The sequence below is a fragment of the Corvus hawaiiensis genome, chromosome 9 (assembly GCF_020740725.1).
Source record: "Corvus hawaiiensis isolate bCorHaw1 chromosome 9, bCorHaw1.pri.cur, whole genome shotgun sequence".
In the NCBI taxonomy this organism is placed as follows: Eukaryota; Metazoa; Chordata; class Aves; order Passeriformes; family Corvidae; genus Corvus; species Corvus hawaiiensis.
In genome coordinates, this window is record NC_063221.1 from 22,746,538 (window position 1) to 22,770,083 (window position 23,546).

At 40.3% G+C, this 23,546-nt stretch overlaps 1 protein-coding gene across 9 annotated transcripts in view; it reads left to right on the plus strand.

Moving 5' to 3' along the window:
• The window catches only part of ST3GAL3 (ST3 beta-galactoside alpha-2,3-sialyltransferase 3), a 189,868-nt gene that overhangs the window by 33,310 nt on the left and 133,012 nt on the right, over positions 1-23,546 (plus strand). For 7 of the 9 annotated variants that reach the window (XM_048312278.1, XM_048312276.1, XM_048312274.1 and 4 more), the window contains 2 exons: positions 17,190-17,237; positions 18,980-19,114. The exons of 1 other annotated variant lie outside the window; for it this stretch is intronic. In XM_048312278.1, coding sequence (XP_048168235.1) covers positions 17,190-17,237; positions 18,980-19,114 — 183 coding nt within the window. The remainder of the gene's footprint in view (positions 1-17,189; positions 17,238-18,979; positions 19,115-23,546) is intronic. One more of the 9 variants, XM_048312279.1, reaches the window with a different exon arrangement.

The window sequence follows — 23,546 nt, forward strand, 5'->3', positions numbered from 1 at the left end:
GCTTGGTTACAAACCAAACCCGCTACAAGTTGCTTTTTGAGAAACGTTGTGGTAGAATATTTGGATTTCTCTGATGTGTGGCTGTTGAATGATACACTGAATTTAAAATCTAAAATCCCCTTTTGGCTTTATAGAAATGATCCAGAAAATATTACTGTGGTGTTGACTTGGTCTTGTCTTCCTTAGAGGATAGTCTTCAATTTGTTTTCGTTTTGTTAATTTTAAAATTATTTTTAAGGCTAAAACTGTCTTTTTCTAATCACAGAAGGTGGTCTTGGGACAATAAATAGATTAATATCATAATCAACCCAGAACCTGGCTCCCTAGTAGGAAGAAACCAATACCTCTGGAACATCTTTACAGGAAATGAGATAATTAATGAATAAAGCTAGGTAGGTGCTTTTGATGAATTGAGTGTTCCCGACGGTCAGGGCTGGATGTCGTCTTATGCAGTGCAACTTTGGAACAGCAGAGGGTACTGTTGGTGCAAGATAAAAAATGAGGTTTTTCACACCGAGCTTGGAAATTTTTTTTGCTCCTAGTATGTTGTTCATTGGAACTGTTGACACGTTATTAGTCGTTGTTGGATCACCGCCTCGTCTTCATAGGATCCATTTATGGATTTACTAAGTAGTTTTGTGGACAATCCTCCAATTAAGTATGAATGTTTTCTCATTAGTTTTGCTGTCATAAAAAGTGCTTCAAAGATGTATATCCTGATACAGCTTGTTTGTCCTTCAGTGTTGTGGAAGGACTGTTCTTTCTTTGTTCTAGATTGAGGAGCTGATTATGCTGGAACTTTCCAGAGAGTTTTTCTACTGGAGATAAAGTACAAAAAAAACCAGTAAAGGTTTGAGGATAAGGTTGCAATTATTCCATCTCTTGTTGGGCAGTCCTCCTCTCTCCTCCTGTGTTTTATTTACCACATTCTTGCTCAGTCTCTGGCTGCTGTTCACCAGAGTTGTGTTTTATGCGAATGTCAACAGGTGGGCCGTTATTTAAGACTCGCTTTTAAGGAATGTTACTGTTTTGCCAGGGATCATTTCAGTTCTGTGGAAAGGACCTGAGCTTTCCAAATCTAAGTTTCTGAGAGTACAGCTACATAGTATGTTGATTTTTGTGGTAAATCTGCTCTAAGTGACTACATAGTAGCATTTTTAAGGACTATTTTTGGTGACTTTTGTCCCATACTTTTTCAGTGATCCAATTTACCACCTCCCCTCACCCTGTGAGCAGCTGTCATGGCACAGCTGTGCTGGGGGCAGTTGCAGTGATGTGCTGGGCCACACAGCGTGTAAAAATTTCCTAAATTTTACTTTGCTACCAAAGTATCCTATGTGGCCTTGAGGTTGGTTTTAATTTGGGGTTGGAATTGATAATCCTGATGGAACTGAGACACCTTCAGTCTGGTTGCTGCCAATTCTGACTCTACTGTAACATACTTATGCTTATGGAAATGGTTTCAAACTGAAAGAGTGTAGGTTTAGACTGAATAGTAGGAAGAAATTATTTACTGTGAAGGTGGTGAGGCACTGAAACAGATTGCCCAGAGAAGTTGTGGCTGCCTTCTTCCTGGAAGTTTTCAAGGCCAGGTTGGACAGGGGTTTGAGCACTGGTCTAGTGGAAGATGTCCCTGCCCATGGCAGGGGGTTGGAACTAGATGGTTTTTAAGATGCCTTTCAACCCAAAACATTCTGTGATTCCATGGGATTCTGATACGGGCTTATTTGATGTTAAGTTGGCAAAAAGAACTGCTTTGTGAGTGAAGTTTTCTGCTTTGCAAAGTGATCTAAGCCGTGGTGTCAGAAGATACCCCTTGTAGGTACAAGATATAGTAGGTATAGTAGCAAACTCACTGAAGCACTTCACGTGCTGAGTCTACATCTCATCATGGTTTGTCCTTGTGGATAATTTTACAGGTACCACAGTGTGATTTCATTGAGAGAAGACCTTATATAGACAGGCTTGAAAAAGAAAAATTATTCATTGGCCCCAATAACTGTTTCCCCAGTCTGTCTTCATTCTTCTGCATGTTTCTGGGATGACAGGGTAGCTTTTAGTGATGGAATCTGTTGGGAGCAGAAGATGAGATATCTGATAGGTGTAGAGCTACAGTGGAGGAGGAGTGGGTAGAAAGGTATTAATGTGCTTTTGGGCTTTGGCTACAGGAAACATTGCTAGCCAAACTAGCTATAACTGGCTGTAACTGTGTTTTGAAATGTGCATTCTTTGTGCTTCAACCCTAACCCTTATTTCTACAGCTCATCTTCAGCCAGCTGTTTCTGTTTGACTGATGGTGTGGCAAACAATGCCAGCCTAGTCCAAAACAGCAGAAGACCGAAGTCGAAAGGCATTTTGCCAGTTTGACCTTTCAGCCAGGGGAGTCCTTGCGATGGCTCAAAGGAAGGGACATAGGGAAATGGACTTTTTGGGGCTGTGCTGGAAAGCTTCTGTGCCTTCTGTAGCATCACTATGTGAATTTTCACCTGCTTGAAATCTTCTGATGGGTGAAATTTGATGGGGGAATTTGTCAGTGCAGGACACTTCAGTCATGTTGAGCATGTTGAACAACTGTAGAGAAACTGCCCAGATCCTGGGAGCTAACTCAATTCCTGGCCAGAACACTCCAGTTTGCACATTGAATTTAACTGGCTGCTCCTCTTGTGAAAGCCAGTAGTAAAAACCAGTTTATTAAGGGTAATAATCACAACCTCTGTAGGATCATTGGATTTTCACTCCTGCACTCAAATAGGAGCCATTAACAATGTATTTCGTTATGCTCGGAAGGAAATTCTTTGTAAGTGAACCCTAACCTTGTAGTTATTGGATTTACCCTGTGCTCTATCTGGGAGAAATTCAATTATCACTTTTTTAATGCATTGTTAAGACTTTTTGCCTGGCATAGTGTTACCAGCAGACTGGAAGGTTTGTCTTTTTTTCAGTTGATTCCTCTGCATTTAATTTGTTCTGAAGCAGTCTCAACTGACGGGCAATACTTGCACTAAAATCCTAAGAGCAATACTTATTTAGAACAACGGTGTTTCACAGAGTCCCAAAATAGTTGTAACTAGGAGGCACCCTCATAGTAGAGATGTTGTTTTTTTCTTAGGTTTAAACAGAATTTCCTGCTTTTCAGTTTGTTCCCATTGCCTTATTGTCCTTTCACTGGGCACTTCACCTCTGAGCCCATCTCTGCCTTCTTTAATCCTTCCCATCAGGTTACTTTACTAAGATCCTCCTGAGCCTTCACTACTCAAGGCTGAACAATCCCATCTCTCTCAGCCTCCCCTCGCGGCAGATGCTTCAATCCTTTAATCATCTTAGCTCTCTGGACTTGTTCCAATGTGTCTCTCTGTAAGGGGAGCCCTGCAGCAGTGCCCCAGCCCTGCAGCAGTGCCCCCCTGGTGCTGAGCCAGGGGAAGGGTCCCCCCACCCTGGGGGCTGTTGGCCAACTTTGTGACCAGGGCATGTTGCTGGCTTGGATCAGCTGCTCCACCCAGATTCCCAGGTCCTTCTCTGCAAAGCTGTTTTCCAGTAGCTTGGCACCCAGCCCATAGGGCATAGTTATTCCTCTCTAGGAGCGGGGCGTTGCATTTTTCTTTGCTGAACTTCATGAGATCTGCCTGCCTGTTTCTTCAGGCCTTTTCCGTATTTTTTCTCAGCAGGAGGCCCACATTTTCCCTAGTCTTCTTTTTACTGCTCAATGACTTGTAGAAGTGATTCTTGTCCCTGACTGTTTTCAGCTCCAGGCTGGATTTGACTTTCCCAAGTCTGTCTTTGCACACTAGGGCAGTGTCTCTACATTTGTCCCCGCTCCCACCTCTTGTGTGCATTCTTTTAATATTTAAGTATGGTCAAAACTCCTTGTTGATCCATGTGGGGCTCCTGGTACCATTGCTTGATTTTCAGCACATTGGCTCTAGGATTCTTGAGCATGGTGGAGTTCATTCTTCAAAATGAGCAAACTCTCCTGCACCAGTCTTCTCCCAAGGCCCATATCCTGTGGGTTTTTCCTGAAGCTGGTCCCTGAATTCTGCTCTTGTGAAGCCCAGACTTATGATCCTGCAACTTTCGTTGTTTCCTTTGCCTTGGTTGAGACATAAAGCTTGGTTCCTGGCAACTTCCCTGGCTTTAATGTCAGCAATCAGCATTTACTGGGGTTGGCCAGGTCGGTGTTTTAATCTGAACTAGTGTTTGTATCAGATATTCATATCTTGAGTGAACCAGACAGACCAGGTCTGGGTATGTGCTAAGTGTTCCTGCAGAAGGCTATACTTTCTTCTGGCATGTTCTTAGCTTACATTTACTGATCCATCTGTTCCTTATGTATGTTGGTCTCGTGTACCACTGCTGGCACTGATGCCATTAGTGTCTGCCACTCCAATTGCTGGTCACAGATTTACCTTAGAAAAAGATTTCCTTCTTGTTATATGTCATTAAGATTATCATTAACATTAATCTCCCTTGCTAGACCCCTTCCCATTGCCTTAATGGGGCTTCAGGTTGCACAGTCTGGCCATACCCTGGATTGTTCTGAGGTTATGGTGTAACCCAAAGCATTTCTTCCTGGTAAACCTGCCCTATATCCTGCATGTATCCACAAAAGAAAAACTGGACAACTACCCTAGAAATTATATAGGCTGTTCTGTTTGTTACAGCTCCAAAATCTCCTCAATACCCATGTGGTCATTTTTAAGTTTCATGTACCATGGGTATGGCCAAGGTATGACGGGATTCTGGCAAGTGATCTGTCTGCTTTTTCAGGAGTGGTTTTCTCAGTGGAATTTATCCAATACCTCTCCTCAAATTGTGCATCTTCTCCCAACACCTCATTATCTGCAAGCAGTGGCTCCAGTTACCTGTAAGCAGTGGCTGTACCAGAAGATTTTAAAGGAGTGGATGCACGGCTCTAAAATGCTGTACCTCAGACAGATCCTAGTTAGTATCAAGTATTCCTGGTTATCACAGATGGTGAAATGCTGGCAAAAATGCTTGCAAAGTGATTTGGGAAGGCTCTGCTTGCTGTCAGTCACTACTGCCAAATTAGCTTAATTAAAACCAGCTGTGGGAAAGTGCTCTGCTTCAACTGATAACTTTATTTCCTTTTCTGAAGTGTTGTGGGCCTGGGGCTGGTGATAACGAGCTGCTTGGATGCAGTGAGGATCCTAAGGTGGTTGCAGTTCTCTTCCATATGTGCAATTTTGAAGTTGGCCCTAAATCCTGCTTTTGGATTGTGTTTCTCCATATGGAGTCCTTGGCCTTGAGATGCTGAGGTTTGTGTATCGCCTTGAATAGCATCTACCATGGTTAGTGTTGCCATTTCTTGATTTGGTTTGGGAGAATTGATGGGCATGTTTGTTTTAGTATGGTTTAAAAGGAACGTCAAGGTTATCCAGCCTGGGAAAGATGCTCTTTTATTACAGTTTTAAAACCTCATAAAACCAAAGAATCTCTTCCCCTACAACCAAACCCTGACTTCAAAACCCAACAGCTTAAGCCATTTAGAAACACAGTTTGCCTTTTCTGAGTGACCAGCAGGCCTTTGTGTTTTGTGAGCTGCTGTCTCAGGCTTCTGCAATATTCTTTATTTGTAGAATGCCCTACTCATTCCTGTCTCCCTTCACTTAATCCTCTCCTCTCTTTTCTTATCATCTGCTCAGTTGTGCAGGCAATTTCATAGTCAAACTTAGGGCCAAAAAGTTGCCAACATTGATGACTTGTCACAAACCAAGAAAAGGCCTTTTTCCATTTCTGAATTGATCCCAGACCTGCCAACATCAAGCTGTTGGGTTTTTTTGCCAGTCAAATGAAGTCGTATTGGATGAGGCAGCTGTTTTAGAATAAAGTTAATAAAATGACTGTTGCCTTTTATAAGGAGTTCTGCTAGTGGAGTAATCCAGAACTGGTGAAACTCTAAAATTCGTGAATCCCAGTGAGCCTGTGAAATCCTGGCTGGAAGCACACTTCAGCAGGTGGCTGGAAATGCTAATAAGGAATGGAGTCTGTTGTGGAGTGCTGTGGAAGTTTTGTCTTCCTGAGATTACAGTGGATTTTCTTTGTGGAAGTTGACTTAGGGAGTTGTTCTTGGCATCTCTCAGTTTCTAAGTTTCAGCTTTTGGTGAAGTAGAGTTGGCAGTTTCACAGGATCTTCAACAACAACAAAAAAATCAATGCTTCAGTGATGCTGCTACTGCTAGATGCTGGATTACTGTTCTTAAGCAAGATTATCCCTTGTCTCAATATTTTCATTAAAGTAGTCCATTGATGTGGATTGGTTTTCCTTTCTGGTTTTGGGGTGGGTTTTCTTATTTAGTTTTGTTTTCCAGAGGCATTTTGATTGCTTGTTGCAAAGATGCAAGAGACTTTGTGGCTTTCCCAAAGAGGGTCACCCAATAGGCTTGGATGCTGTGTAGTTCTCTGCCGTTCTCCAGTAATTTACTGCCTGTTGCAGTTTAACACACAAGCTTTGTGTCACTGTAAGCTTCAGTCTGACTGACAAGGATCTTCTTGATACAATTTATCCATGGACAGTAAAAGTTCTTGTAGCTGGAGGTGAGACTGGCATCTTTTTTTTTTTTTTTTTGTCCTTTTCCCACTTAGAGGAGTGGCAGCTTGATTGTGCTTTTAGCTGCTGCTGACTTGGAAACTACACTATGAGTTATTTTTTTTAAAAAGGCTTGCTTGCTTTGTGAAACACTTCAGGGAAGTACTCAGCAGTTTAATTCCATTGATCCTAGACTAGAACCAATGTTTCTTCTTATTTAACCATCTGTGTGCCTTGGAATTATTCTAATGCTTTTTTTGGTTGGTTGTTTTTTTTGGGTTTTTTTCCCCTCACTGGCTTGTTTCTCTGCCAAGTGCTAATTTAAAGGGATTCATTGTATTTTTGTATGTGGTGTGATAGGAGGAACACTTTTCCTTTAGATTGTCTCCAGCTGTATTTGTCCAGGGACTGGGTGGTGTGTGTGGTGATCAACTTCCACTCCTGCAGCTGCTATTTCAATAAGTTTTTCATTGTCCTGCAATTTCTGCACATGGAAATGAGGCACTACTGACAGTATTTAGTCCATCTCTGGGTTATTTTTCTTATGTTTTGATGAACCTTTTTTTTTTTTTTTAATTCAAATCAAACACTTCTGTAAAAGAAAATAATAGGAAATGAGAATATATGCACTGTTCAGTTACTGTGGTTTTTGTTTTGGGGGCTTTTTTTAGTTTGTTTTTTTTCTCTGAGTATGGGTGCTTTCATAGTCAGATACTCTGGGAACACCTTTATTTCAGATTTGCTTGTGTCGGTGTTTAGGACATGGAGGCTTTTGTGTAGACATAATGCCCTTTGTAGACCAGTTAGTGTGTCAGTAAGGTAAGGACAAGCTGCTCCTCAAGCCAGTCTGCTTGGGAAGAACTTATGCTCCATATCTCTCTGTGTATGTCCGCTGCTTATAAAATCACATTCTGTGTAGGACCTCTCAAATCAAAATTTTAGATTAGAAGTTTTAGCATGTTTTGGAAACTTAATAAGTTTTAGGATTTGATGGGCCAGAAATCTCTTCAAATTTTGGAATCAGTTGTGGTGATGCTGTTGAAAGTTAAACAAATTCCCACAAACTTCCCCCTGGCCCCAAACTGCAAAACATGTGAGTGAAAAACGGATCCGGCAGACTTTCTGTTCAGCATCACCTCTCATGTTAATAAATGATCTAGGTCCTTGTAATGCAAAAGAAATTCAAGCATGGTCATTTTCTAGACAAGATGCCTCTAAAATACTTATATTCAGGGGACGTTTTATGCTCATGCCTCGTACCTTACTCCTTCCTGTGATTTGTTTGTGCTCCAGGCAGAGCCAGGAGAGATGACAAATCTCACTGTAAAACTCTACATATGACTTTGTTGGCAGTTATTGTGGTAGTTGGCCAGATGTTGTGTGCTTTAAGGTTTTGGGAAGCTTTTGACCACTGGCTAAATATCGTAAGTTGTAGATAATTTTCAAACAAACTCAAGAATATGAATTTCCTGATTGAAATATTTGTATTTCTGCTTTTGAGAAAGGAGGGGTTCCTGAGAGCTAGCTCGGAAAAGGAAAAGGTTTTTCCATGTGAGGGAAAGGGAGGAAAAAGTAGTTGAGTGGCTCCAGTGGGCATAAAACCAAGACCAGGCTATTAAAATAGTTGTTGTCCTGATTGTGATTCATTGCATGTAGATGTCTTCATTTATGTAAAACAGAAAATAATGTGCATCTGCCTTCCAGAGTTCTCTGACAGTTGTGTGAGTATATGTAAGTTTGAGACACAGCTCTTAAATTGTGTTTTGTTAAGGTAAAAGCCCATGTCCATATTTAGAAAAAAGTGCTACAAGAGTAAAGCAATTTATTTCTAATTATAAATGCTTTGTGTTTTATAGTATCTAAGCTAACAGTATATACTTTTTTTGCAATATGAAAATACAGAATTAATTTTCTCTGTGCTGTGTAATTCCCCAACTGCCAGTACCCATTTTATGTCTTGCCACATAGATTGTTATCTTCAAAGACAGAAATTGCACTGTTTTGTAATTCATTGCATGTTCCTCTATGGAATTTGGGAGTATGACTGACTTTGTCCTACAGTAATAATTGAAACCAAAATATGAGGCTTTGCTTAGGAGATAATGAGCTCCTTAAAATACTTAGAGTCTATTTGGGATTAGTGAAAGGATTTCTCATTGTCAAGAACCTCTTGGATACCAGCTTTATTGGTAGTTTGGCCTGGGTGTTTTTGTGACTTTATGGTAGTTCTGTACCTTCTCTACAGTTGTGTTCCTCAAAGCCAAGTATATTTTCATTGAATGCCTGCAGCACCTTGATCTCCCCTTCTCCTTTGTCTCTGGGAACTGTCCATCTCCCTTCTGGAAGGAGCAAGGTAAGAAGCTGATGTTGTTGGCCTTCTCCTGGAATAGGGAGCTGTGGTGGACACAGAGGAGCTGCACATCCCTGATGCCCAAAGTGAAGCACCATGTTGGTCATGGCTCTGCAAAGTTATGTAGTCGATCCAAATAAATACTGATCTTATGAGCAAAACATACCAGCCCTTCCTGCCACCAAACAGTTATTTGGGCGCTGCTGAAGACAATAGCAATGTAATATCCTTCTGAAGCATTTGCCAGCTGGCGCAGGACACCACATCTTTTCATTCCATTCATTCATTGCAGAATAAAGAAAATTTTCACGCTCAGACCATTTTAAAAATACATCTGTTTGGAACATGAGTGTTGTTTCTTGTTCAGTTCATTTACCACTTCATAACAAATGTCCTGATGAAAAAGGAGCAATGCACAAAACAGCAAGTGTAGAAAGGTTGGTGAGGTTCCATGAAATTAATAAAAATTGCCTAAAGAAATATTACTATATCTCTTAAGTTCAGTATCACTAAGAGAGCTGTATTTTCAATTAAGTGACAGGAAATTGAGAGGTGATAGAGAATGATTTTTCTGTTTACAGTGTAACCAGTAGACCTTGATGCCACATTAAATTCTCCAGACAAGTGACAATACTTTGCTATATCCATTCTTAGTTCTCAAGCCTTTTATCCATGGGTCTTTGGAAAAAATCAGATTGTTTATTTTTATAGATGAGAAACAGTTTAATCAAAGGACTTGTTCAGGGCTGCATGGGTTATAGCAAAATTACCCCTGTTGGCTGTGGTTTAGTTTGCAGAGACTCACTCTGAGCCAGCTGTGCCTGCCTTCCCTGCAGCAGAGCTTGTGCTGAGCCTCAGCACTCTGTGCCAAGTTTCCCGGTGTGGAAGCTGGCTGGCTCCAGGCTGAAGCACAAAACGGACCTGATGTCTGGGCAGAGTAGATGGCCAAGGAATCTGGGTTCAGCTTGGCTGTGAAGTCAGCTGTCAAAATGGGTGTTTTGGGTCAGCCACAGAAATGGAGAGAGAACCTATGGGTCTTGTTTAGTTCTGTGTGCTTTGATAAATGGGGGTGGTGTTTAAAGAGATACCGGCTAGAGCAAAAATGCAGAAACTTTTTAATTTGTACAGTGCATAAGTGAATTATTGTTTAGTTAAGAATTAAATATTTCCATTCTTATGGTATCTTCCAATGATGTGTGTTCTCAAATGAGGGTGTACTAGTTTGAAAACAAACCAGTGGGAGGCACCAAGTCAGAATAACAATTTAATGGAAATTAAAGAAAAGAAAAAAAAAGTAAAAGAAAACACTGGTTCAAACTGACAGAGTCAAGGTACAACCGGACACCCTGTTAGGCAGGGTGGTGGTAGCAGTCTGGTAGAATGGTGGCTACAGTCCTCTGAAGCAGTGATCCTGTAGTAAAAGAGTCTGCTCTTCCTCAGGAAGTCCAGTGGTGGCTGTGTAGCTCCTGTCCTCTGGAAATCCAGTGGGAAGGGTTGTCTCTGGTGTTCAGAGTCCCAGATTATATCCACGATGGGATGCTTGGTTCCTCCCTCTGGGTGGAGCATCTCACAATGGGGTAATGAGTCATGAGACAAAGTGTTGATTAGGCTCATTAACAGAAGATAGTCCGGAGGGAGTTACCTCTGAGTCAGGTGGCAGGACAATGATGGGCCATTAACAGAAAGATAGTCTGGGGGGAGGAGGCAAGGAAACACTGCCTCACCTGGTTTCAACAACTCATGAGGATGGTGATAGAATACACTGCAACCCAGGACAAAGAGTGAGTCTTCGCTCACACGTATGTTATGTGAAACAAGCATCCTCCTATTCCCACATCTCCGTATCGAAATAGGTATAGCCAGGTGGCACACAGGACGGGCATTCAAATTTAGTGCAGCCTTGTTTTAAGACAATTTATTAAATCCAGAGTTTATTGGAAATGTTCTTTATAATCAGATGTTTCCTGTTGCCGAAGATGTGTCTTGTTGCCAAGTGACTTTTCCCTTCCCATAAAGGGACTAAGTTTTAAACTTGAACCTGGGTCTCCTATCAGCTGCAGATAGCACTGGACTGAATCTCTGCATGTGTTTTGCTTGCCAAAACTTGCAGTCCCTTTATTTGCTGCTATTAGCTCTCACATCTGTGATTAGGAAGTGTGCCTGTGCTCTGTATGTGTCATCTTTATAAGTAATTTCTCATCTTAGATATTGAAAATGTTAGAGTTATGCTGCTCAAACAATCTACTTGAGATCATAACTCCTTGTGGTGTCTAAAGATGGGAGCACTGCTGATTGTTTTTGACAGAGTAAGTGTGTAGGAGCTGAGATTACCAGTAAGAGTGGTATTATATGTGTTTCCTTTGACCTTCACTGATGCTGTGTGAAGTGGAGCTTAGGCAATGTCTTAATTGGTGCCTTGAGTTTTAAATGATAAATCTGAGTAACTTGGAACATCCTTGAACTGTGGTACAAAAGATGTTATTGTAGTGACCAGTGCCCTTAACACAGAGCTATCTCACTGTGCTCAGAAAAAGGTGTCAAGTAGGAAAGTCCTTGGCACTATAGAAGAAAGAGCTTAGTAAAGCAAAATAGACCAAGCTGGGGGAACGGGGAGCCCAAAATTAATGCAAAAGTAGGATACTTGGTAAGTTAGTAGGATGGTGTTTGTCATTAAACGGAGTAAACTACTTAGCCCTTCCCTAAATCCATCTTCAGCATGCAAAACCATGTGTTAGGAAGTGGTGGTTGCCCTGTCAAGTAATTTTAAAGTGCATGCAGTTGTGCTTTACTGAACCTGAGGAAGGATATTCATGCTTTAGATATCTAAGCAAGATCTCTGTAAGACAGAACTGAAATGATTAAGTTCCCTTCAGCTCTTTGGATATAAGAACTATCCAGTATATTGCATAGTCATGATAAGAGTGGGTCTTACTCAAAATATTTTTTCTTTGGGGCAGGAGATCATCTTGCCAAATGAATCCTGACAGTAGCATGTTTTTTGAGAGTGCACTGCTTTTGTGAGCTTCATTTCCTGACTGGTGAAACATAAGAATAGTTTTTGTTACTGATCTCTTTGTCAGCAAGTTATGAAGAGTTTCACACATTAAATGTTCCTTCTCTGGTATGTCATGTTCCAGAATATTGATCCCAAAGAGGAAATAAATTTTGATGGCTATTGGAATGTTTGATCCTATACTTTTCAGTACTCAGCAGAAAAAGGGAGACAGATGAATGACAGACCCTTATGGATGTTGTTCTAATTCTGTAATAAAAATAAAGCACCTCATTTTTTTCTTATCATTCTGACTCTGAATCAAAATTTTATTAGTTAATATTACTGCAGTTGCCATCCCCAGTTCAGCTGATGGAGCTCTGCAGGATATCTGGTCTCTGATCAAGCTCTGGAGGTATAAATTACATTAAATGTTATTCAATACAGCTTGCAGTTCTGTAGGAATCCATCGGAGTATCTGGAGAGCAGGGGTGTGGAATGAGAGACATTGATTATGCATACAAGAAAGCAATGCAGACCTCAGAGCTTGAGTGTCTGAATGAGGATGTGCCAAATCACAGCCTTATGTTGTGATGTATTCTCATATTCCCTGTTTGGCTTGGCCTGTGGAGTGTATTGCTGCAATGGTATGTGGTATTGAGGCTGTGTTAAGCCTTTATTATTAAACTCTTATAACTCCAGTGGGACTGACGGTTTGTGGTTTCTCAGGACCACTTCCAAAGCAGCACACAATCATGTTGTTTTTCTTGGGGAAGTTACTTTATTGCTGAGGTCTGGTTTTGCATTTTTTTTCCTTAAAAAAACCCCAAAACATTCCCCCCCCCCCCCCCCCCCCCCAGCAAAAACACAGATAAGAAAAGTTATTGATTCTGCTTCTTTGGTTTCCAATGGGTTAAGACAAATATCTACAAATCCTTCCAGGGAGAAGCTGTAAAAAGCAATAAAGAGTTAGTGGCTTCTCAGAGGGACTTACTATAAAAATCTTAACTGAAATTTTGAAACAGCACTTAGGTAAACATACAGTTTATATACAGTTCTTGTTTGAATGTGGATTATATTTACTGTTCTCATTATGTGTTGCTACTGCTTGTTTTTTGGTTTGTGTATTGCATTTTCTTCAATGATGGAATCAAAGTAATTGTATTTTGTATTGGAAATGAGTCCATGTATTTGCTCCTACATGATTTTAAGACATTGACACAATTGGGCTTTTAAGAGCTGTTTCCATACATCTCTTCAGTGCAGTACACATGTTAAATGTTTATCTAGTGGTGTGCATGGAGTATGAAACTTCAGATGTTTTTCAGCATGGCTTTGTTTGTCTCCTACAAATCTGCAGTCTGTCAGTCAGGATCATCACTCATTTGTGAAGATCCAAATCTTCATTTATTTTTCTGTTCGGAAACTATAGTACTGGAAAAGATACAGCAATCTGTTATGAGTAGCAGTAAAATACTTGTCTGGTGTACAGAAATGCCCAGAGCTAAGGCGCACAATATATGCAGCAAGATGGATAATTTAATTTGCCTGCCTTGGGGACAGGGGAGTGTGGTGCATAGTTATCCAGGCCCTGAGAAAGGTAAGGGGTCAGCAACACTTGATAGGCCTCCCTTGCCTTGAAATGCAATCAGTCCATATACCTGGATGGCTTAGCTGGACTGTGGTGTAAGTGCAGCAATAAATGTAGTCACCTCAGATTTCCAGGTGGGTTTTTTTAAGGTTTGGTTTTGGTGGGTTCTTTTTTTACTACAGAACTGTGCAAATCCAGTTGTGTTCCTTCAAAGGTAGATTCATCTCTGGGTCCTGTATGGAGCATTGTTGAAACTGAGTTTAAATTTGTTCCCAGAGCAGTACTGAGGGTCTCTGCAGAGTCTGTCTTCGAGCTCCTGGTTCCTGAATGAAATGGGATCCTTCTGTTGGATTCACAGCAGTGGAGCAGGGTCTCATACAGCGTTCGTCCACACTCCCAAGGGGCTGTGATGGACTGCATTCAGGTAGCCCTGCCTGTTTTGTGGGGGATGATGGAGCAGATTCATGTATTGTTCCAATTTGTGATGCTCTAACCAGATGGTGGGAGTGAGGGGAAAGTGACCCAGAGCATAGGTCCCAATGTAACGTTAGGTTAAAGTTGACACAAAGTGACCCAAAGCAGCTTTGCAGTCTGGCTGGTGGGGTCTCAGCCATCATTATTCCTGGCACTGAGTGCCTTCTAAATTGAGTGAGTGCTTGTGCTGTCTTTGCTTCTTCTGATGGATTGGATGAGATCCAGAATTACATTTGGATTTTGCTGTATCTTGTTGTTCTGTTTTTTTTTTCCTTTTCTTTTTTAAGCTGCTACTGAAAAAAAGATTGTAGTTAACATGAAAAACAGATGTAAAAGACTGGCAGTGTGGTGTGTGTGCAGCCTTAAGCTGTACATATTGGCAAGTTACTGTGTGTCAGATTTAATGATTTGGGCATAAAAGCTGCCCTTCAGTTAAGGCAGGAGGAAAAATATTTAAGCTTGTTTATGAAAGTAGGTATCTGAAAGGTTGGGGACTGCTCCTTCAGGCATGAACAATTCCTGGCACCTAAAGCAAGGGCGCATGTAAGTGGGTATGTTTTACATTGTGTCTTTAAAAGTTTTGAAAGATAAAGCCTTTGAAGATTGCCTTAGAAAGGTAGAGCAGACTCCAGGGCTTGGGGAAAGGCGCTGGGCACAGACTGAGCTGACTAAACTTTGTCTCAGCAAAAAGTCTCCTAGAAAGTCAGGAGGGTTTTGAACTGAGCGATGACTGGAAGAGATTTGAAACTAGAAGCAAAGGAACTCCTTATGTTTGTGGAAGCAGAACTCAGTGTATCTGCAAATAAATCTGCCTTGCTTCAAAAAATGCTTATCTCCATCAACTTCTGACAGAAATAACCTGTAGCTCTGAAATTGGCTGGATGTGAGTAGCTGTTTGGGTAGAAGAAAGATGACACATTATCTTCTCAGCTTTCTTCAGGTTTATAGTTTCTTCACTTTTGGAGTGCTAATACCAGAAATAAACTCACTGTTTTAACAAAGATCCATGTTTTGTGAAATTACTTGTGGAGGTCAAGGGGGGGCTGACTATAATACAGGTTATTCACAGTTAATTTGGTGTTGAAACTAAGAGTAGCATGAAGGACTGGATTGGAAAAGGGAGCTTTTACTCCACTTGTAAATTGTTTTTTTTCTATGAGGAAGATAACGTTCTCAGTTAAAGGAATGAAACATTATACTTTTTTTGTGGGTTGTGATAATGTTATTAATTTGGTGCTTGCTGTGCTTTTCAGCCATTCTTAGATAAGTCCTAATATTTCATGTGCAGTGTTTGAACACAAAATATATTTCAGGAAAATTAACAGCATTTAAATTTGACATTAACTACAAAGCAGTACTTTATGTTGATAAAAATCTCAACAGTTTTTTTAAAAGTAGAACCCCACAGAGAGATACTTTGGAATTGATGGCAAATGAAGTTAATGCACTTAAAATGAATTAAACTCCTTGCTATTTAGAATAATATAATGATGTCTGAATTTTATTCCCAAAAGAGGAAATACAGTTGTTAAGTCCAGATGGATTTTTATTTTTGTTGGAGTAAGTTTTGAGACTAGTAATATCTTCTTTTAAATTTTTTTAGTTTTACTACCATAATGCTGGATCCTAGACAGCACAGACCTTCTTTTTCAAAATTCTTTCAACCCAGTCAAATTAATAGTCCTTTATTAAAACAACAGTGTTTATTTTGAAAATCCGCACTTTCTTATTGCATTTTTAAGAGTTGGAAAATAAGCACGAGGATAATGTAAGGTATAGAGAAGCCAAGGGCTCAGTCCTATGTCATGTTATTTTCAGTTCTAACATGGTAACTGCTAGTGCCTGTGATTGTAACCTGCCCAAATTTCAAGTGATGCAGTGGCAGCTTAAACTCTTTTAAGCAGGCTAAACTCTTTTCTTCTTGTGCTTGGGCTTTTTGCTTTGCACTGAGAGCTTAGACCTTCGCAGCCTTTGTGGTGCTGCAAAGGATGTGTGATGAGTTGATCACATCTGAAACCTTACAAAGAGAAATGTCAAAGGATTCAGTCTATTCCTTTAGGTGAGGATGAAAGGCAGTTCAGCTATTGCTGTGTCAGTTTAAAGCTTCCAGGGCCATAAAATTATTAATCCTATTGTGGTGTTTTGCCCACTGGCAATTTGTCTCTTAAGTTCTGGGCCCAATTCTACTCCACTAGTAGGGGAACAGAATTTGGTAGGCTTCCTCCTTCAATTAGGATTTCCATGAAAACAATTGGCAAATTAGGAGGCTTACTACCAAAATAAATGTTGGTCTGTCTCAAATAAACATGAAGGTGGGGGGAAATCCCATTATTGAGCATGATACCAAATTGCAACTCCACTTGGAACAGAATATCAAATCATTACTGATATTTTTGCAAACAGATTCTAGGCTGGAAGGGTGGTAGATGAGGAAAATGAATTACTAATACAGGGGTCTGAATCATGGGATGAGCTGAGTGCAAGCAGGCAGTAAGGGTTTCTACATGGCCAAATGTCAAGTTGCATGTATGAAAACTAGGATCTTTAAACCACAGTTGAAGTAAAGGGTGCCCCATCGTATGAAACAGTGACTAAAAGTGTTGGGCATTAACTGGTGAGCAAGAGTTGTCACTGCAATCATGGATAAAAGCATTGTTGTGATCCCCAGATGGATAAATAAATATCAAGTAGAGAGGTTATATTTTCTTGATGCTTGGCGCATGTGCTGCATATAGTGCAAAGGTGAAAGGATGTTGATGAATTGAAATGCATTGAGTTGGGAAGCCACTACTGTGAGTAAAGATGTGGGAAACATGGTGAGAAGTGCAAGGAGCACAAAGTGCTTGGCTTAGCAAACAGTGTCAGGGAAAAACTGATCATAACAGGTGAGGCCCCTAAGTGGGGACAAAGTAATGGTAACACATTTGATAAGAAATAACTCTCTAGTCCAGCAGTCAAAGCATGTTATGATTCAGTTGACCAAGCTTATTAGACATAAAATGAAATTCTTTTCAATGAATTGTATCTACTTCATTTCTTAATGGCACTGTGATTTATTGCATACTCCGTTGTTTTGCATTTGCTAGATGCCTGTTGTTTTGCCTGATTGGTGAAGAAATTGTTCTGCTTCCTGGAAGAAGGAAGCCTAAGGAATTGCTTAAGCAAAATAACAAAAAATGTTACAGCAAGAAATGGTGCTGAAAAAAGGGGAAAATGAACTTGTACTCTTGTGTTACAGATTCAGTGGTTCTTTCCTTTGACTCCGTTGGACATACAATAGGCTCAGGTACAACATTGCCTTCTTCTCTATCTCCCACCTCATGACAAGGCTTCTACTTAACTGGACATGGTAGCCATGTTGGGAGGCAGGACACTGAGTCAGACTTCTGTGGGAATCAACCATCTAGCCAAAGGGTAAATAGGTTCTTTCCTAAGTGCAGTGGGAGTATTAAGAGCCTTAGTGCGACACGAGGATTAACCTGTGGGACTGTTCCTTTACCCAGAGAGGAAATGACCTGGACACGTGTTGATGATGCAGTTTGTGCTTCTCTTCTCATGTGAAAGGCATTAAGATGATGTCACCCACGAGCTGAAGAAAAACTGTTTCATGCTACTAGGATAGTTTCCCAGCTAAACAAACAGTTGAGTTATTTGGGGAGAGACATTAGGAATGCTTCCAGGAAGGAGAAGGCGAAAGAGTCGTAACTAAACCAACAGGGCTGGAAATCTTTTTTTTTGGATGGAGATTGACCAGCATTATCGAACCCCAGGGCAAATCCTTCCCAATCTAATTTCCTTTGGAACCTAAGCATGACCTACAATTAAGCTGAACCAGAAATCAAAAATTCTATTGTGTTGGGGGTACTTCACTAGATCGGTAACTCTCCATTTGGCTGTGTGTAATGTGCAAGCTGCAGCCAAGGCACGCCATAGTGAGCATAATACTTGATGAAATAATGGTATATGAAGTGCAAGGGAAAGGCTAAGAATTGTTCTTCTAACTTTAAACCCCTCAACACTTAAAAGATGGGGATATTTATCATCTTTCACAGAAGACAAAGTCTTCACTTGGATTTTTTTTATTTTATCTTGCTTGCCAGCCTTTCCTCTTAGGTTGATAGGGGGAACATGCTGCCTTCCAACATAGCACCTGTCTTCTGCCTGCACAGTTTGAAAGAGAGTCTGCTTCCTGACACTAACATCAAAGCTTGGACACATTTCTGATTTACTAACCCCTGAGCTAGTGGTAGTAACTTACTTTGTTTAAAACACCTCAAACTTCTTTTACTCTCCCTGTATCTCCTCTAAAACTTATATCTGGAAAGAGATACACACTCAGTGCATGATCTGATGTGGGAGTATCTCTAGGGTGCCAAATGGATATGTTATTGTTTGTATGGGGGGAAGAAACCCTCTCTTAATTCTCTGTTACTAATTAATATGTCATAACTGAACTGTGTTGTTGCCTGCCTCCTGTATTGGGTGGTGGTCTCTTTAGTCGGCCAATGCAGGGGGGAAGTTGCATAGATTTGAGATACCCTTCCCTGAATTATAATCACAGATTTTGTATCTATGGAGTTAACCATAAATGTTACTACCAATAGGGAAGTAACGGTTCAACTGCTCTGTGCCTTTTGGAGTTCTGTTAATATGGAGGATGGCAGACAGGCACATGTGAGCCATCAGACTGCCTGGATCTGTTTTAAAAGCACTGGTCTTTGTTCTGCTTGCGTTTTACAACTCAAGTTTGGGTTGGTTAGGAATTGAGACAGTAAGACTTGATCTTTTGTAAACCCTTTCACTGCAATGAGACTGAATTTCTTCATTGAAGAAATGTGAAGATAATGCTTTTATTTGAGAAGGGAGGCTCAGAAATGTCTGAGAAAGCTGTATATTTATTGCTCTTATGTTTAGTACTTTGCACTTACTGTGCTGCAAACTTCACCTTGCTCTGAACTGGTGTGTGTAATAAGATGTCAAGATGTGTGATGTTTGTCCAACTGAGGGATAGCTTTCCTTGTTGAACAGGAAGGAGAGAGAGAAAAACTGTGGCTATTGTGCTTCCGCTGTCCATCCCATCTCACCTTGCTGCAGACCCAGGAAAAGACAGAGCCCAGAAAGAACCCACAGAAACCATGGCAGCTCCAGGCCCAGCCATTCCCAGTAGGTGATGTTTCAGCTAAAGTTATATGCTTTGAAACATAAAATTACATATACCTTTTTCTTTGTTAGTCAAAACCAGCTGAGAATAATAGTCTCCCTGTTAAGATTTCATGCTGCTTAAAACTGGTACTTGTACTTGCATATTAAACAGCTTATAAGTGCTCTTTAGTACCTGTTAATCACGCCATGTGAAAGACAATGTCTTGTTGCAGCTTTTGTATCTTACTTGAATTGACTGTTTGTCCTTATCTTGGCTTTCCCCTTAATTTTGTCCCACATGCAAGTCTTAGTTTTCAGAATGCTGGAAATCTGTCCTTATGCAACTCATATTAATGACACTGTCTAGGTTTTTCTGGATAAACTTTCTGAACTGAGTGTTCAGAAGTTCATCTGGGTATGGAGCTTTAATGTAATGCTTCAGAGGAGATTATTGGGTAGAGGACATGCAAGCCAAATGTGCTTTGAGTGAGGCTGAACTGTGAGATTCATGCTGTGGTCTAGCCTTCACAAGTCCAGATGTTTTTGTAATTCTCTTCATGGCTGTCCATTCCATTGAAAGATAAAGCTTGAGCAGCTGAGATAAGTGTTTGATGTGATGTCTAGGCCAGTGTTTCAGTTGAAACCATTTCAGAAAGAGGGGTGTCATGCTCTGAACTTGGGGAAACAATCAGGACACAGAGTGTTTGAGGAGACCTAGATTTCATTCACTTGCCATAGACAGCTAGTGTTCCTTTCATTTTTTTCTTTCCTCTCTAGTTGCTTTGTTTTACTTTGTTGCTACCAAGTCAAACATTGGACCTTGAAAGTCAGATTTATACCCCTGCTATTTTTGTTCAAGACTTTTTCCTACCTCCTATGTCTGACAGCAAGCTAAATTTTTCTTCTCTAAGGCTTGGGTAGGAATGCATTGAATGTTCAACTTTCCCAGATGCTACCGTGCTTGCTGAAAGTACTGAATACCTTTGGGCTGTAGGCTTATGCTCTTGTTAGACGTGTTTGATTGCAGTACTGACCACTGATTCACAGCAGATGTTCTCACTGCAGATTTAAAAGGTGATAGTTCCAACATTACAAGCAACCAAGTGTTATCTAGGTCTTGCTCAAATTGTTTGCATGTATTAACTCTTTTGGATTTCTAAACTTTGGTTTAGAGTAGCATATCTGCTGCAGTTCATGTGCTTGTGAAAGCCCACATGTAAGACCATGGTTCCACATGCTGAGTTCACACTGATGGAGGAATAATCATCTGAGAATTTAAATCTGTGCTTATTTAGAAGTTTGCTGTTAGTGATTCATTAAGTCAAAGTCCATAACCATTTGGGGAGAAGCTGTGAGAACTATGAAGGAAACTTTCTGTTTCATTCAGCTGCTGGGTGCTCAGATAACCATTTTGTGAAGGATGAGAATAACCCTGTCTGTCCTGCTGAATACAACTCCAGAGTGAATTTGGTGACTGCTTGCCTGTGTTTTGGATGGAGAGTGGTATGGATGGAGACCAGGCATAGAAATGCAATTGAATGAGGTATCAAATGGGTAGAATAGCGATAGATTCCTAGCATAGGAGAAAAATATTGTGACTTGCAGAAGATTCCTTGATGTTTATTTGATTTCTTAATGATACTCTGATAGTACTGATGGCTACAGTTGCAAGCTCTCATATTTCCTGGATTTCCATGTCAGTGGTAATTAACTGTAAATATTCTTGGTTTGAGAAAAGCAACTTCAGTTTATGTTTGGAGCCGATGTTGTTCTAGTGTATTGGGTTTTTTCACCCAAATTGCATTTCTGTCTTAGCACTGTGGTAATGATGGGAAAGGAGAGATGAACTTACTGTGCTGTATATTTCTGCATTCCTGGAAGGCAGGGAAAAAAAAAAGGGGGAAATATATTTTTTTCTCGGCTGGTTTTAGTGGGGCTTTATTTGACAAAAATGCTTTTCCATTTTCATTTTTGGCTAATGAAGTTCTACTTCATTCTATATTTTTCTGAGTGTAGACTGTGGGAGCTGCTTGAATCTTTGCCAGTGACTGTCATGAAGCAGTTTCATAGTCCTTATGTGACTTTGCCAGCGTGTTCAGTATCATCATCTGTCTTCTTATTAATGCTCTATTCCTCCAGTTGGAAATACAGCTGTGAATGAATTGAGGTGCAGATGTCAAGAAGTGGCTTAATGAGTACCTCAAATTAAAAGTATTTCAATGTGACTTTTCTCTATCATGTGACATCCCTCTGCATCAAATCAGCACATCTTTTAAGTCATTAAAAGCCAATATAAATTACTGTTTTGTTAATATTGTTCTTGACTTTTATTAGGAAATACGATACAATTTATAGAATAAAGAGTATGTTGGGAGACTCAGTAGGGCAGCATTAATTCCATTTGCCAAGTGGATTCATGGCAGTAAATGAAACAACTTTTAGCAAAGGCTGTAGTCTGCCTTGAAAGAGATTACTTCCTGGGAAAAGCAAAAGGGTATATGCAGATCATAGGAGGAAAATTTTTCATCTTTCTATCGGAGTCTTTCCTAAATTCAGCTGAAAGCAGTCAGTTGCTCTTCTACCATTGGAGGTTGCTATAGTTTTATTAGGATGTGTAGATGTAGATTGGTGAGGTAATCTTCTGGTGCTGGGCTGCAAGGGCTGAGCACTTAGCTTTACAGGTCCACTTCTCCTTCTTCTGTGTACAGAGCAGGGAAAGGCACCGGGGACTGCGCTTTGTCTTACCAGTTTTCTTGGTGTTTTCCTTGGTGTCACTTGGCAGCCTGGAGAAAAAGGTGGGTAAATGTGTATGCAAAAGCATAAGTGGGGGTGAGGAGGAAACTGAAACACAGACCTGTGTGCAGTCCATGCAGGACTGTGCTGAGAAGCTCGGGTGGCCTCAGCTCTACCACTTCTGAACTTGACTTTGCAGTCTTCTTTATTCCCTGGTTGTTTAAATAGAAGATAATGCTTTCATTAGTAAATTCAATCACTGAAGAGGTTAAAGTGAAAATCCTAAGGAAAGGATGCAACATGAAGTCTTTGTTTATCCAGTACTTTGATTGTTGCTCAGTAATCCTGACTGGTATTTTTTTAACCCTGGAATAAAAGCTTTCTTTTGTCCTTTTCAGTTGATCCATTTAACATGACTTTTTTTCATTAATTCTTTCTTGTCTCTTGAGTTCTAGCAGAATTACTTTACATCGGCTGAACTTTTATAACTGTCCATATGTGTTTTCTTAGTCCAAGGTGAACGTGATGTGTTTGGCCTTTTTCATTGCAGAGTAAGTCATTTTACCTGTGGCCTTTCCCACAGATGTAGAACTTGCATGTGAATAGTGACCAAGGCTTGGCTCAATTGGAGCCTCAGTTCTGCAGAGACCAAACTGCACTGGACAGGATGAAATGTATCAGGGTGGTCTGAGCATTCCTGTTAGGACTTCTGTCTCCTGAGAATCATACTGATTTCTTTGACAAACACAAACATTTTGAATAAAATAGCGAAATTGGATCTTCTACCTTCCCTCCTGTACTTGGAATTACCAGTTAAACACAGAACTAGAACTGCATATAGCCTGTCTTTAAAAAAAAGTTGAATTTTCTATTTTTGCGGGCAAAGTTATTTGTACTGTATTTCTAAGTAGCTGGCTGCTAAAAAGGTTAGTACTCAAGTATCAGTGAAATTTGTTACGGGTAGTTTGAAAGGATAAAACCACTATGCCAAGTTAATTCCTGGATTGTTGATTTCAGATTATAAGCATAAGGGGGAAATTTTGCCCATTTTACTTCTATATAGCTATATTAGCTGCAGATGCAAAAGACAACTTGAATACTTGCTAGATACTGTGCACTGGGCTTTATGGCTTCCTGGGTGGTCTGCATGGAGTTTACAGACATGAGACAATGCATCTCTCACTTGCAGCCTGGTAGCTGGATCTCTGTTGGATTCTTCGGAGAAATTTCCATGCTAATGCCAACGTTGAATTTGGCACAGGATTTGCATAATTTATAGAAATTGCTATGCTTGGCTCTATTTCTGTTCATGTAATCCCAATTACATGCTTTATTATGAAATTGTTGTCAGTTCTTAGATTCTTATTCAGTTCTGATCTTCCTGGAAGTGTAGAACTGCATTTTGTTTTTGACCTAAGATGACCTCTTGTTCTTATGGGGCACAATGAAACTTCATTTCCCATGTTTGTTCATTTCTGTGCACTGCTGTACCACATTGTCATCTGAGATCTGTAGCTCCTTAGCACAGGTGAATGTGATCTTTAGATTGCCTTGTGCCCTTTTAATAATGGCCCTTTTATCTTTCATGGGCCTTTCAGTCTTTTGTGGGCTGATAACATAAAGCCTTGTTCAGATTATTCCATTATGTTCTTCCAGTGGATGCAAACTAAATTCTTTATTACCTTTACTCATTTTTTGCTTTAAAAATAGATCCTGTGCC